This window comes from Diuraphis noxia, unplaced genomic scaffold (assembly GCF_037042655.1).
Source record: "Diuraphis noxia isolate RWA-SAM2 unplaced genomic scaffold, SU_Dnox_SAM2 contig0001, whole genome shotgun sequence".
In the NCBI taxonomy this organism is placed as follows: Eukaryota; Metazoa; Arthropoda; class Insecta; order Hemiptera; family Aphididae; genus Diuraphis; species Diuraphis noxia.
Window position 1 is genome coordinate 26,142,012 of NW_028301711.1, and position 15,658 is coordinate 26,157,669.

Here is a 15,658-nt window from a genome sequence, read left to right on the forward strand (position 1 = left end):
TTTTATACTTATAATGAACAAATAAATACAAAATTCTTCTTTAGATACATTAAAATATTATTTTGTACGTTAAATCAGGAATTCTCAAACTTTAATGAACACTGTACCTGTTTTTACCATTTTATTTTATTGAGTACCCCTTTTTCACAGTTACTAAACTAAAATATATAAAAAAATTTAAAGACATACATACATTTTAAAATTTAAACCTTAACCATCCTCTTTTGAGTTACCCCAAGTAACCAAAATGTTGAGTACCCTAAGGGTAAATCATACTACAGTTTGTGAGTCCCTGCATTAAATCTATCACTGTCAGGTGCTACTTAATCCTTAAACTGTAAGATAATACTCTTTGATAAACTCCTTAAAAACCGTTTGTATCCCATTACTATTATTAGTTAATTTTAAAAAATTCATATTTTTAGTCTTATTTTCATGCGACAATACAAAATTGTTTTGAACGATTGCAAAAAAAGTTCACAACTTTCAATGGGGGATTTTTGAGGTTGAATTTGGAACTTAGGAGGTCGCAACTACCGTGTTTTTTGTCCCGTGTTACTAAATTTCTATATATTTTTATATTATTACATTTTTATTCATATTTATTTATCGTATAATAACCAATTATATCTTTGAATTAAAAAAAATGAACTTTCTTTACATATTATGTTATGCATATTTAAAAATATGGTCTAATAGACCGCCACGCGATTATGAACGTTAAAAAAAGGCACGTACCTGATTAATGTATACATAGTAATTATTATAAGTGTATATTTAAATCCATATGATCCTAAAGCACATAATACATATATGTTTTTACATATATACATGTATGATTAATGAAAGATTGATAATTAATATTAATTAATTAATATTTATATTTTACTTGAAATCGCACGACACTGCGGATTTACAATTTACTATTTTTGTTTTTTTTTCATTCAATCATTATTTAATTATTATATAGTATAATACGAGTACTGAGTAAAGGTATTGTGTTATACCAGCGTTTCTTAAACTTTTTTACCCGTGGAACCCTTTTTGACGTCCACTTTTATCGTGGAACCCCTACTTAGTTTTCTAGCTTTTAAGCTTTTTGTTAGGATTATTTGCAAAAAAAAAATATAATTATTTCATATACTTATATTGTGTTAAAGGTACTTAATTAAAAAATATGTTTAAAAAAATAATTAAAAAAATAAAAATTGTATATAATTTTACTTTAACAATAATTACTTAATGAGATGCGTGAAATTGCTTTTTATTATTACAAATATTCTTAATATTGGGCTTTATTGATGAAAGTTGTATTAACATATTAGGTTCGGCATCAAGTCTGTTGAGGTATTTTGTTTTTGTCGATACATAGGTAGAGAACCCCGTTTCACACATATACGTGGTTGCAAATGGTAAAAGTGCCAACACGGCCTTTTGTGACAATTGAGGATATTCATCTTTTGAACTGCACCAAAATTCTGCTAATGGCATTGATTTAAATTTTTCTTGCAGCGATGAATCAGATGTAAATTCAATAAAGGTTTCATATTCTTTTGCTGACATGGCTGGAGGTCGTGTATTGACAATAAATGGATTTTTAATCCACAGTTCATTTTTATATTTCACCTGTTGGTCATTTGGAAAATACTGGTTGAATCCTTCACTCAATCCAGTGAGGTGCTGAATAATTTCCTCAATGAAAATTTCATTAATTTCGACCTTTTCCTCTTCCGAAAAGCATTTAATTGTAGGAAAGCAATCAAACTCGTTGGAGCTCATACAAATTTTCCAAAAATCTAACTTTTTCTTAAAAGCATGAATTTTTTCGTGTGCAGTAAAAACATTTACGTGTCTGCCTTGAAGTGTGAAATTAAGCTCATTGATCTTTGTAAAAATATCACTTAAATAGGCGACTTTAAGTAGCCAAATTTGATCAAGAAATCGATCTTTTAATTCGAAATTGTGTTCCAAAAAAAAAGCACGTACCTCGTCCCTTAATTCAAAAATACGAGTTAGTATCTTTCCTCGAGATAACCACCTGACCTCGGTATGTAAGAGAAGAGAAGTATGTACACTTCCCATGTCCTCACATAGGATTTTGAATAAACGATTTTGAAGAGGCCGAGATTTTATGAAGTTTATGATTTTTACGACTTCATCAAGAGCTTTCTTAAAACTAACAGATAACTTTTTTGCAGCGAGTGCCTGTCTATGTATCATACAGTGGCTACTAGAACAGTTTTTTGCAATATTTTTAATACGCTGTACAGCTCCATTAATTATACCACTCATAGCCTTTGCTCCATCGGTACAGATATCAACGCAGTTTTCCCATGGTATTTCATTTCCTTCAAGAAATGAATTTAGAAGATCAAATAGAACATAAGAACACAATATATTATAGAAGTATAGAGGTTAGACTGTTAGAGCATAGAGATAGACTATTCCATATGACATATTATACATTATTATTTAATATACAAACATTCTTTAGTTAGACATTTTTAAGTAATTTTCTTGAAAATTTTGAAAAAAATGACTTAAGCTTCGCGGAACCCTGAAGTGATCTCCGCGGAACCCCGGGGTTTAAACACAGTTTAAGAAACGCTGTGTTATACGATTCAATAAACTACACGGACCAAGAGGGGGGTGGGCCCCTCTCTAAATACGCCACTACCTGGAGTGCCACGCGGCTTGATTTCAATTTTCAATAATTTTTGTACTTTTATAGATACCTCTTATTATTTATTTAGTTTACCATCAAGTATCATTTGTCGGACTCTTATCATTTTTCGCTTATCACTAATTTTTATGTAAAGTAATTAAGTAACTACCTTTCTTCATGAAAATAACGTACTAATTCCGAACTATGTTAAACGTAACTTAGCATAATAAGTTTAGTTACTTTAATTCAATTAACGTAGGTGAGTACCGAGTACTGACTTCTGAATAGAGATTTACGAAGAATTGTATAAATATTATTTCATTTTTTATTATTACAGTACATCAGTGCATCAGTACAATTCAACATGATTGATCTAAGTATGTGGGAGAACTTTCCATTGTTGATTCCAAGCAAAAATTGCAAATCTTGGAAAGGATATATATTGTTAAACGTAAGTTAATTTGGACATGATTGATGGTGCATGATTCAATCATGTACTTCATATGTGGAATAATTTAATTTATAAACTTAAATAAATACTTGCAGGCATATAGTTTTTACATAGAGATCTCTTGCCCTAATATACCACTACTGGACAATTTAAAAATTCAAATTCCAGAACTTGAAGCCTTCAACTTCCATCAATTTGATTTTAAGGAAACAATAGAAATAGTGAGTTATACCAATAATGTCTATCAGTATAATATTTATAAACTTTTAACTTAAAATATAAAGTAGGAATCACTACAATGAACAATGGTTGGAATGAGATATATTGCTATGGACTAGCGTCCCGCATTGTATAGTTCACAGTCAACTAGGTACCAGCCGCACCAAGCTAGGGAAGGGTGCGACGAACTTTGTAAATGTAGGAGAGAAAGCATTTCGTGGAAATCATCAGCATTAGGGAAACACGAAATCATGTGGTCATACGACTATAAAAGATCATTGATAGGGGTATACACGGTGTGGGGTTATACATCAATACAAAAGTTCCAAGAACCAATGTTATAATGTAATATCATAATATATATTTTTACATAATAATAATATTAATAATAATATAAATTACCGAGGTCTGCAGCTGCATGGGATGCTCATTTGGCTTTCAAATGGGCGAGTAACATTTCCCGCCAGTCTAGATAATTATACCACATCCGTGAGAACAGCGACAAGAGCAAGTAGACTATGGGGAGTAGAGGGTAGCACTATATAAGGGACCCCGAAACAGCCTGTATTCAGACGCGACTTGACCAGACTAGCCAGAGCACCTTCACGCCAGTCTGTTCTTTAATTTATTAAATTGAACTTGGAAAAATTCTTATAAATAATATTCTGAACTTAGAAAATATTCAAGTCAAACCGAATTTATTCTAGTCATTCAGAATACTTAACTTGTTAAATAAATTCAACTTTCATGTTATAAATAAATATATATGTTTTGTCATAATAAATAATCAAATAATCTAACTAAGAAGAATTCCACATTGTTTAAATTTTTAAATTAACTCAAGAGTCACCTTCCAAACATCATCCTTAACTACTGATACCTGTAGGCGACAAGATCACTACAATATTATACAGCTTAAAACAAGTAAAACACTAAAGTATATATTTTCTTGCTTTTTATTTTAAACAAGGATTTATTTTTACCGTATAAAACTAAATAACGATTCAACTTGAAAAACTTACTTGCCCTTTGAATGGTTTGAAATTATTTTCTACTGTATATGCTCTGTAATCAAAATTAAATGTTATTACTTACTTAACAATTTAACATATTTTTTTTGTCTTTAGGTTAAACAAAAAACACATTCATTATCAGAGTTTTTAAAGGAATTAATTTCAATTTTGGTAATATAATCTTATATATTTTGTTTAATAATTTACCCAAGGTCCATCTAAATTCTAAATTTAAATAGAGTTAAGTTCAAAATACTTAAAATGTTTATAAATACAACAAAATATATGAACAAATATTTTTTATATAATATAATGTTAATCGTTGGCGGCTTTGTACATAAAGCTTTTAGCACTTGGTAGATAGCTGAGACTCTTTACAAGGAATTAGTCCATTTAAAATATATTAATTTTTTATCATGAAACCGTTTGACTTTTTGGCTCTAGAAAATTTGGATGTTACAAATTGTTTTTAAATTTATTCATTAAAACAAGGAATAGGTAGCTATTAACAATAATAATTATATATTATTGATTATTATTACATTTAATTAAATTTGTGTCTCAGAAAATTATAGAATATTAAAATTTTTTTTTTGTTATGCCTTATGAATTATTATTTGTGAACTTGATTGTTTAACTACATACAAAAGATAATAGTATCTTTACCTCTTATTCAATAATTTTACCTAACAAGTCTTGTTTTATTTGTCTTTTTGTATAAACATTTTTAGTAAACCTGACCAAAGGTGATTGTTAATATGTTTCCACCTATCAATTTTATATCCTGATTTAGGAACAATATTAATTGAATTCTATAATAAATTTAACGATATTCAAATTATATTAAAACAACTAATATTGATCTCTTTGTAGTAAAATTATAAACCGTAAAAGTTGCTTATTGAAAATCTAAAACACATAACTTTCAACGTTTTAGATATGCGTAGGCACAGCCATTTAATTAAAGTTTTTATACCTGATGAATATCCCAAGATTAAGAAACAACCATTATATTTTGAAACTATGGTTCCTACAATCGTCTTAAACTTATTTTTGAAGGTAAATATTTAATTTATTATAAATGTGTTGGTGGAAATATTGTAATATTTATTATAAATCCAATGATAAGACATTAGTAAAACCTTGGAAAAAAATGTATTGGCCTGCAATTATAATTGAAAATTTCTAGAAAGCTTGAATTCATATTAGCAAAAATTGCTCACTTCGGAATATATACTGGACAAAATCACAGCCTTTTTAAATATAATATATAAAATCTGCAAATTATATCACTAATTAAAAATATATACAGTATTAAATGTATTTTTTTACAATTATGGTTTTTTTAACTTGACCCCCTGCTGTCCCCTAGCCATATAGTGTTCAATATTTTTGTATAAGATACAATACCAATTTCATTTTTATAATTTAAGTTATTTTTCAATTTGAGTGGTGAGAATAGGACAATTTAAAACATAATTAAGTGACTCAAGTACTCCTCAAAACTTTTTAGTGAACTATGTAGAACTTTTTGACATTCCTAAGATGTATTAGCTATTCTTTTTATTAAAAGTTGTATGTAGTTTTTGTTTATTAGCCGTTTGGAAAATGAAATCATGATTTTACAGACTAGATGCAAATATACTTTTGGGAAAAGATATTTCCCAATGTCTGCTTGGTTTTTACCTAATATTTTAAGTATATTAGAATTATGTTTTTGTTTAGATGAACACTATTTTAAATTTATTTGAAATGTTTAAGAATGTTGTTAATGATTTAAGCAGTTTTTGGAATGTTCACCACGAAATTATCAGCACTTGTAATACTATAGGATCTTATACTTTTAAAGATGTTAACTATAGAATACCTATTGGTAAGTAAGAATAATTATTTTTATTTCTGAATATTGTTCAGCTATGATGTAATTGATTTATAATTTGTTGGGTTAGAATGTTGTAGTATTTTTTTAGGAAAGCCCAAAGTCTACTTTAGTGAGATAGAAATCAGTTGCACTTCCCGAAAATTAAAATATGATATTATATTTAGTATATTTTGGAGATTTTGAGCATTACTAAACATATTGATATTTCAAAATCATTTAGATCATAATATTATTGAGCTAATTTTCTAATACCTCGATTCATTTTTTGTTTTCTTTTAACAGAAATATACGATTTTGTTTAATATCTATTGTCTATTGATTAACATGATCATATTTTATACATTTTTAGCTTGTGTTATTTTCCGTATAAATCTGTATTTTATATTTTTGTATTAAAATTACATAACACAATATTTTTGAAATTTATACAGAATATCAGCATTTTTATATTTTTAAAGCACGTAAATCTTAACTCCAACATTAGTCTAATCTAGGTTAATTAGTCACATAGTTATATCAGAAATACTGAGTATATTATGTTAACAATCTACATTTTATTTTAGATATTCATGTATGTGTTGAAGTTGAAGTTGATCCATTAAATCCTTTGAACTGTCCTACATTTCATCTTCATGGATGTCCAGCAACTATAGAGAAGTTCCAAAAAAGATTAAATGAAATCAATCCAGTTTGTACATAATTTTTTGAATTTATTAGTTTAACCATTGATTATAAATATTATAATTTAATAAGTACAGTAAAACTTCCATATAACAAAGTTGCATGGGGAACAAAAAAAAACAATGAAGGTCAAGATTTCAAAAATAGTTTGTCAAACAGAAAATAATGTTATATGGAAGTTTTGCTAATAATATGATTCATTATTACTATTCTGAAATTTCTAATATACAGAACTTAATGTGCATCTACATGGACTTTAATTGCGCCTTATGTTATTAACGTTTTGGGTTGTATAGAAAGTGGCGTTGCCGGTATGACTTTATTAATTTATTCCATTCCAGCTACTCTTTGTAACATCAGTGTCATATGAAATTATAGATTACAAGTACAAAGACCGTGAGGATTTGAACTGTACTGTTACTTCAGCTTCCCCCTCGAGATATCAAATTTACTATTCTTGATAGTACCGGTAGTATCCTAGCCCTAGTAATAAATATTGTAGCCCCCCTCTCTATCTATATAATTAACATGGAAATATTGGAAATATGTTAAAGTAAAATATGACATAAAATAATATTGTGCCGCCAATTTAATGCAATTGCAGTTGATAGAAGAGCGGTGGCTTACAAAACATTTTAAACAATAACATACAACACCAAAATCAGTTGGTTTAGATACATTTTTTACATTTTTCATATATATATATATCAATAAATATAATTGTTACACATTTATATATAGATTTCGATTTGGAGTACCAATAACAGTTTTAAAGAAAATATTCTAAACGTATTTGAAGTTCCAACTCTTCAGTTACAATATAAAGATGAGAAACCAGAACATTCTATTGCAAGTCAAAATGATTTGAATTGTTGTTGTATATGTTATGATCAGTTGGATATAGCTATAAAAAACTCAACCAAATCGTGTGTTAATGAAAAATGTGATGCATTATATCATATGTCATGTATTTGTGAGGTATTGTTTGATGATATTCATTTTAATTTTAATAAGTGAAAAAAATGTGCAAAATATGATATTACATCATATTTCATATTTTTTTAGTGGTTGCTGAATTCTGGTAGTACACCAATGTTTGAACACCTGCAAGGAAAATGTCCTCAATGTGAAGAAGTGAGTTAAAATAAAAAACTATTTTATAGTTCCTAGCTTATAAAAAATAGCTTTAAACTGTATTTCTCTGATTATATCTTTTCAAAACTATGTTGATCATTATTTTATAATGTAAGAACATGTTGACACATTTTGAAAATAACAATAAAAATATGAGATGGATGATAAAGTTGAATGTTGCCTTTTTTTAGGACATGCTGGTAGCTCTGGAAAATTTTGATTTAATTAAAGCTTGAATAAATGTTACATTATATGTAAATTGGAAATATTCTAAGAAAATAATTAAAACAGTTTTACTACTCAAGTCGTCAGCCAAATGACAAGTCAGTATGTCATCTACTACTTAGAAATTAATTAAGGAATGTATAAGATGTGTTGATGTGTGTAATATTTTTATTTTTTAATATATTGTTTGCACTTCTTTATATCAATTATATTTATTAAAAAGAAGTTGGACATCATTAACTTTTGTGATCATATCTTGAGATATTTGTTTACTTTTTTTATGAGCTGTGTTTATTTGCATTATTTTTGATGATCTCTTCTCTTTTGAGATCTTTATTACTCTTTCAAAACTTTTATCACGAACAAGTGACATTAGAGCATTAATTGCCATATCCAAACGTTTACAGTGCTTCCCTTCAAGGTAGCAGTATTTAATGTTTTTATGCAATGATTCCAAGTACATATTGGTGTTTATCCCCACATGTTTTCTGTTGAACATTGCCCACTTTTCTACTCTTGTTGAATAACATTTTCCAAAATATTTTCCAAAGTCAACTGTGTCTGGATCTTTTAAAAGATCATTTAGAACTTGATCAATTTCAACAAAAAACGAAGTTTTATCTACCTCAAACATAAGTGATTTTAATGTTTTAAAAATAATTTTTTTTTTTTTCATTACCATTAATCTTGTTTAAATTTTTTACCCAATTTCTTAGTACGTGCCATGTGCATAGAAGCTGTTTAACAGCACATCCCATTATAGAGCACCAGGCATTATAAAAGGCAGGCTCATCATCAGACATAAAAATGAAAGAATTAATGGTGCCAATAGTGTTCTTAATGCATTGAAAATAATGCTTGTAAGTATCAGTGTCAGATCTATTCGAAAAACAAAAGGCAACTGGGTACCCGTTTCCATACTCATCAACTACAACAATTGTATACAGTTGAAAGCTGTATCCGTTCAACCCGTGTGTACCATCAACACACACCTTATCGTTGCCAAATTTTATGAACAGTTCTGATTGTAATGGAGTCATTATAATTAAACAAAAATCATTAACTGTAAAATGAGGAACATCACTATCTATACTCCCTTGATGTTTATAGTACAAAACAGGATTTAAATTGCCTTTTTTCTTCATTTCTTCAACCCAAAGTCTGACACTAACCGCATCATTTTCATGCTTTTTTGTAGAATATGTGATGTTATAATCCCTCTTGATGTTATGCACATCTTTTTTTTCTAACAAATGAATTCGTTTTAAGTCTCCTTGAATTGTTGATGCTCTTATATCTTCTAATACTCTGTTGACAGGAACACCCATTGCCAATTTTCCTGAACATAAATCATTGCAATATTATACAGAGTGGGTAATCAATATTTTAAATTACAAATCACTATTATATAGTCTATAATGTATGTAAGTATATTAAAACAAAAATTAAATAATGGTAAGTACCTGCAATCATACTTCTGTCTTCTGTAAACAATCTTTGTTTACCTATTTCCATATCATGCCACATATATGTACTACAATATCGTACATTCACTTTTGAACTATTTACATGTACTTTAATACTTGATGGACATACTGAACCAGTTTTAACAGATCCACTGCTTTTGGAATTTTTACACCCCTATATAGACAATAGACATACATAAATAATAAAAAGTAAAAACACTCATTAGGATCTTCATAAGTTATTTTGCAAAATATTTATTACTTTATTTGAGGTTTTAGGGGCAAACGATCTATGGCAGAAATAGTAAATATACTCTTTACTGTGAGTTTTTTTTACAGCTGTATTTTTAACATATTGGCATTTTTCTTTTTCTTCAATGAATCTTTTCCATTTTTTAAAATCTGACAAACATTAAACCATATAACAGGCATAATATTAAATGATTATATTGATTCATATAAATAATATACTTAGGTAAACAAATTTGTCAGTAAGTTGTTAAATATTATGCTATATATATAGCTTATATAGCTCGGTGGTTTATTTTTGTACCACTACACAATGCATAAACAAACTCAAAACTTACACAAAACATATTCAAATTGCAATAGTGATACTTATAAACTTGCTTGGCTGCATTTAAAACAAACTTGGTATGAAGTATTTATGTACAACTAGCATAAATGATTTGTTTTTTTGTATTATTTCTATAAATAATATATAGGCTATTAATTCGCTGAAGTATTTGATTTCGATATATACATTTATATAAAAAAAAAAAAAATAATATTATTAGATAATGAAGTACATAGGTATGTAGTTAATCTATCTTAAAAAAAAAAGGTGGGGGGGGATACGACACCCAAATCCTCCCCCGTAATTACGCCACTGGTATTGATGTCAATAATGTTATGATTGCATGTAAGTACATAATATATATAGGTACATATATGTTTGTCAACGGTCCATGGAAGGGTTTGAACCTCCTAAACCCCTTCCCTTGAGCATTCTCCTGATCACTCAACTGCTATGGTTTGTAGCAGTATAAAAATGTTAGATTTTTAAAAAAAGATACACCACTTATTTGTGCATTAGTTCAGTTGAAATTAAATCACAACCATTCTATTAATTCATGTGGTGTACTCAGACATTTAAGAGTGTCTGATGAAGTAATAGTAGATGTAAACTAATTCCTTTGTTCAGAAATATATTTTTGTTATTTTTTAGACTAAAAAAACATTCTTAGGTTAGGTTAGTTCATTAATTTTTTTCCATTTTATGCTGTCTTTTCTTGTTTTTTTTCTTACTCAGTTAAAGGAAAATCGATTTAAGCAAAATTCGGGATGCACCGGCGAAAATAATTTGGCAATACTAAATAACTACGTACCTAATTGATTTATGTTAGTCTGAGAACTTACTTGTGTAATTGCTTAAGTCCCAAATCTGTCTCTGTATGACCTATACCTTTGCAATCAATTACATTGTTTAACGCCTTGTACCCAAATATACGTTTTAAAAATTTTAATTTTAAATTATGTTGTTTAAATCTTTCCAGAGTTAATTTTAAAGAATATAAGTGGTCATCAAAAAGTTTTTCAAAACATGTGCAATTATCAATATAATTTACGTTAATTTTTTAATTTAAGTTAGACATAGTTTTATCTATAGCTTCTTGATATTTACAAGGACCATTGAAAACTTCCATTGGAATAAGTTTAAATTAATATTTCCCGGTTGTATTGCAAAACGCTGTTAGCTCTTTAGCTGTTTCATCTAACTTCAACTGATAAGCTTATAACTAATTAGAGTAATTAGACATTTTTTTTGGTAGATTTTTGGTAATTATTAGTGTAGCTAGTTTTTTTTATAGCTGAATTCATAATAGCTAATTATAGCTAATAAGTATGTCAAAATTATTGAAATTATCACATAAATCATAACATAAACTATAATATACACCTAGTATATACCGAACTCATCATACACTTTATACTACGTGTAAAAAGTCATAACTTATATGATTACTATAACTATTGACTAATGGAAACTTAGTTATTATAATTTATTTTATTAACTGTTAAATGTCAAGTGTTTAAATAAATAGAGAAAATTTACGTCGGAAATAAATTAGGACTGAACAATATTTACAAACACACTTGACAATAAAAGAATAGATATCAACACGTTTTTCGATAATTTATTTAGATACAAATACAAAATACATTCTTTACTTCACTCGGAATCTAAATGGTATTTGGGATTTCAAATTTTTTTTTTATTATATATTATGTTTCATGGTTTTCAAAAATCTTTATAAATTATAATTTACACATCAGAATTATAAATAAAGCATAATAACTAAAAGTATGCATATAATACCGAAGTAAATAATCATTTGTTCCATTTTTTAAATTTTTTTTATAGAAACAGTTATTAGCAGTATTTGAATTGTTTAGAGACAAAGAAGGTCCCACCTATTAACCCGAAAATCGATGAGCCTAACAATCGAAATAATCAAACAAACTGATTTAATATATTCCCACAGATAATAATGAATGGATACGACATTCCAATGCTAGAAACGTCTAAAAATTCGGTCTTCAATTATACAGAGTGTCCCGTGAGGATAAACCCTAGGGGACTCGCCGTCTGGATAAAAACCAGCATTTTGGTGTTTTATCTCTAACCTAAAAAATTATTAAAAATTGTGAAAATAATGAAAATAAAATGTTGAAAGTTCAAAACTTTTAGAAAAATAAAATCTATAAAATAGGTATCATTATTTTTTTCCAAAATTAAAAATAATTTTTTTAACTTTTTTCTCAAAAAATTAACTAAATTAAAAATAAATTACATGTAGCAATTGTCTATGTGAATTTATTAACAAAAAACAGATTTATGATATATTACCGCTCACTTTTTCGGTTATTATACATAAAAAATACCCCAAACTTAAAGTGATTAAAATCGTACACTAATTTTAGTGCTAACTGACGGATAAGATAAGATAATATTATAATAGATATACCGCAACAATCATGCTAACATGTTTTAAGACTTTAGTCACCACTCGTTATTATTTAATTAGTCGGTCTTGTCTCTTGTGTATACAGTATACATATTATAGAGTGCTTACTAATAGGTATTTAGTGGTCTTTTATAATTTTATTAAATTATTAAAATATTTTTAATTAATCATAATAATGGATTTTAAAATAATTGAGAGTTATAAATGGCCGGCAATACTCGACAATTTTAAATACAGACAATATTTAGGTAGAGTGTGTAATAGTGGAAATATAGTTTGTCGGTGTTGTGTGGAGATCGTTTAAGTTTTTAAAAAATGTCGGTAGTAGATTTCAGCCAATCAAACTTTAAAAATTTTACACACTTAACATAAATTATCGAGGTCTGCAGCTACATGGGATGCGCATTTAGCTCGTACGTGGGCAAGTGGCATTTCCGTCAGTTTAGATGATTATACCACATCCGTGAGAGTAGCGACAAGAACGAGTAGACTATGGGGAGTAGAGGGTAGCACTATATAAGAGATCCCGAAACGGCCTGTATTCAGACGCGACTTGACCAGACCAGCCAGAGCACCTTCACGCCAGTCTGTTCTTTAATTTATTAAATTGGACTTAGAGAAAAATTCTCATAAAATAATATTCTGAACTTAGAAAATATTCGAGTCAAACCGAATTTATTCTAGTCATTCAGAATACTTAACTTGTCAAATAAATTCAGCTTTCATGTTTATAAATAAATATATGTTTTGTCAAAATAAATAATCAAATAATCTAACTAAGAAGAATTCCACGTTGTTTAAATTAACTCAAGAATCACCACCTTCCAACATCATCCTTGACTACTGATACCTATAGGCGACGTGATCACTACAAGGCTCACCAAACCTAAGATTGCACAGATCATTCATTAATGCACGATGGTCAACGCGGTCAAACGCCTTCGTGAAGTCCTAATAGACGGAATCAACCTGTGTATGCTTACTGAAGGCCTCAAAGACGTACTCAGTAAAAATTAAATTACAAGTTGTAACAGAACGCCCAGGACGAATGCCATGTTGTACGTCGATAATGATTTTATTAATGGGCCAATGTATGGACTTCAAAACTAATGACTCAAGTAGTTTGGCAAAGTGACTGATGATACTGATTGAAATGACAATAGAATCCGATGTTTCGTATAAAAATCAATAAAAAAAAAAAATCCTTATTATACAACAACAGATGTGTAATTACTAATTATGATATCATCACCCTTAATAATATAATATATTCTCAGGACCTCCGCTCGCAACGCTTCCCAATCTTGTCGATAGTGTCACTAACACTAATGATCATTTACTACGCACACACCGGTATGACTCGCACATATATTATTTGACGCAGCCCGTTTCGCCCAAAAACGACCGTCTTCGTTTGGCCCGGGTATCCGTTTCGCCCAAATTTTGTTTTTATACGATTACCGTTTCACCCAGAGTAGTATAGACCAATTTAAAATAAAGTTGGCAATAGTTCAGTCAAATATTATATTTTAGGGAACGTTATAAAACCTTTAGTAATAAAATTACGGTAATTGAGTTAAGAAAATAAAGCCAAAAGAAATATCGTTTATAAATGCTAATACATTGAATCGATAACAGATAAGAAATCCAGTCGTTATCGAATTGAAATCGATCAAAATCTATAAAGCGCACTAAAAATATGATGCCTACGAATTTATGAATGCGCTGCATCATCACTGTAGCTTATCTTATCTAATAGAAAAGGTAGGTACATAACCATACAACAAATTACATAATTAAAACTTATAAAAGTACCTAATGAACAAAAAAGATTATCAGATTTGATCGTAGTGCGTACCTATATGTTACATGACGTGTAAACATATCACAAATTTTATTAAAATGGCTGTGTTTTTAAAAAGTAAAAAAAACAAAGATATGGTAATGTTTAATAATTATAAGTACAATAATTTCGGTTCAAATAACGCTAAATGATAATCAAATATTATAATCATTTCCAACTTAATTTTAAATTGGTCTAAACTACTCTGGGCGAAACGGAAATCATATAAAAATAAAATTTTGGCGAAACGGGTACCCGGGCGAAACGGAGAGCGTCATTTTTGGGCGGAACGGGTCCCGCCCATATTATTGTCTATACTGAACTCCTTAACAACTGACTGTTTGCAATCCCCTTAGGTATTTATTGACATTCTGTGTTTGGTTATACCTAAATAAATATAAAATAATATACTAGTTCATTTATATAAGTACCTATATTACTGGTGTTACTTGTTTGTCACGACTGATGTTATTTCTCAAAATGGTATAAATATTTTTTAAATATACTTATATAGGTAGGTAGGTACCTAATAATTAAAACACGAATTTTAAAAACAGTCGAGTTATAAATGCCACTTATAATCACTGTCAAACAAATTTCCATAGAATATAAAATATAATATTATTTATTGAGAAATAAAGCTGAACCAGCCTTCTATTTTTTTTCGTGTTCAGCATCGGTTATATCGCTACCTTTATAAAATTATTAATTAGTATAAATAATAAATAATGTTCGTGATATAGTGTTTAGTGATACATACTCGTAAAACATAACATGTCATAAATTAAGACGAAAATCAACGTACACGCATGTTCTTATACAGAACGGAATAGGATATTTTTTTAAATTAGGTAGTTATTTTCCAATTTCTATAGTAAATTATCTGTAATTTATCTGGATGAAATATTTTTATTTTTCATCAAGTTGTTAGATGAATTTGATTTGTTCATCTTTTATCTGTATCTTAGATAAAATTTAGGGTTGTTATTTTTATCTTTATCCAGATGAATTTTTAGACCTGCAACTACAACAGTGATCACGTGAATAGTA

General features: G+C 28.4%; 2 protein-coding genes and 1 pseudogene across 6 annotated transcripts; 1 reads left to right on the forward strand and 2 right to left on the reverse strand.

The window, feature by feature from the left end:
- Positions 1–1,011: 1,011 nt before the first annotated feature.
- LOC149060399 (zinc finger BED domain-containing protein 5-like) lies at positions 1,012–2,741 on the reverse strand. Its single transcript, XM_089217561.1, has one exon. The coding sequence runs from the start codon at positions 2,290–2,292 to the stop codon at positions 1,240–1,242; it is 1,053 nt and encodes a 350-aa protein (XP_089073687.1). The 5' UTR covers positions 2,293–2,741; the 3' UTR covers positions 1,012–1,239.
- On the forward strand, positions 2,718–9,744 carry LOC149060400 (uncharacterized). 4 transcript variants are annotated; one of them, XR_016189804.1, is made up of 10 exons: positions 2,718–2,924; positions 3,003–3,116; positions 3,212–3,337; positions 4,463–4,519; positions 6,074–6,221; positions 6,794–6,918; positions 7,653–7,889; positions 7,977–8,045; positions 8,237–8,368; positions 9,589–9,744. XR_016189804.1 is itself a non-coding variant. In XM_089217562.1 (9 exons), the coding sequence occupies exons 2-9, from the start codon at positions 3,030–3,032 to the stop codon at positions 8,279–8,281; spliced, it is 894 nt and encodes a 297-aa protein (XP_089073688.1). In that variant the 5' UTR covers positions 2,718–2,924; positions 3,003–3,029; the 3' UTR covers positions 8,282–8,470. The 4 variants fall into 4 exon arrangements, 3 of the variants coding, with proteins under 3 accessions (XP_089073688.1, XP_089073689.1, XP_089073690.1); XM_089217562.1 differs by lacking the exon at positions 9,589–9,744 and having other exon boundaries at positions 8,237–8,470; XM_089217563.1 differs by lacking the exons at positions 2,718–2,924; positions 3,003–3,116; positions 9,589–9,744 and adding an exon at positions 5,286–5,407 and having other exon boundaries at positions 3,265–3,337; positions 8,237–8,470.
- LOC149060401 (uncharacterized) lies at positions 8,473–9,865 on the reverse strand (annotated as a pseudogene). The gene is made up of 2 exons (XR_016189802.1): positions 9,734–9,865; positions 8,473–9,609 (listed from the first exon to the last, which is right to left on the reverse strand). The product of XR_016189802.1 is annotated as an uncharacterized LOC149060401 (transcript).
- Positions 9,866–15,658: the final 5,793 nt, after the last annotated feature.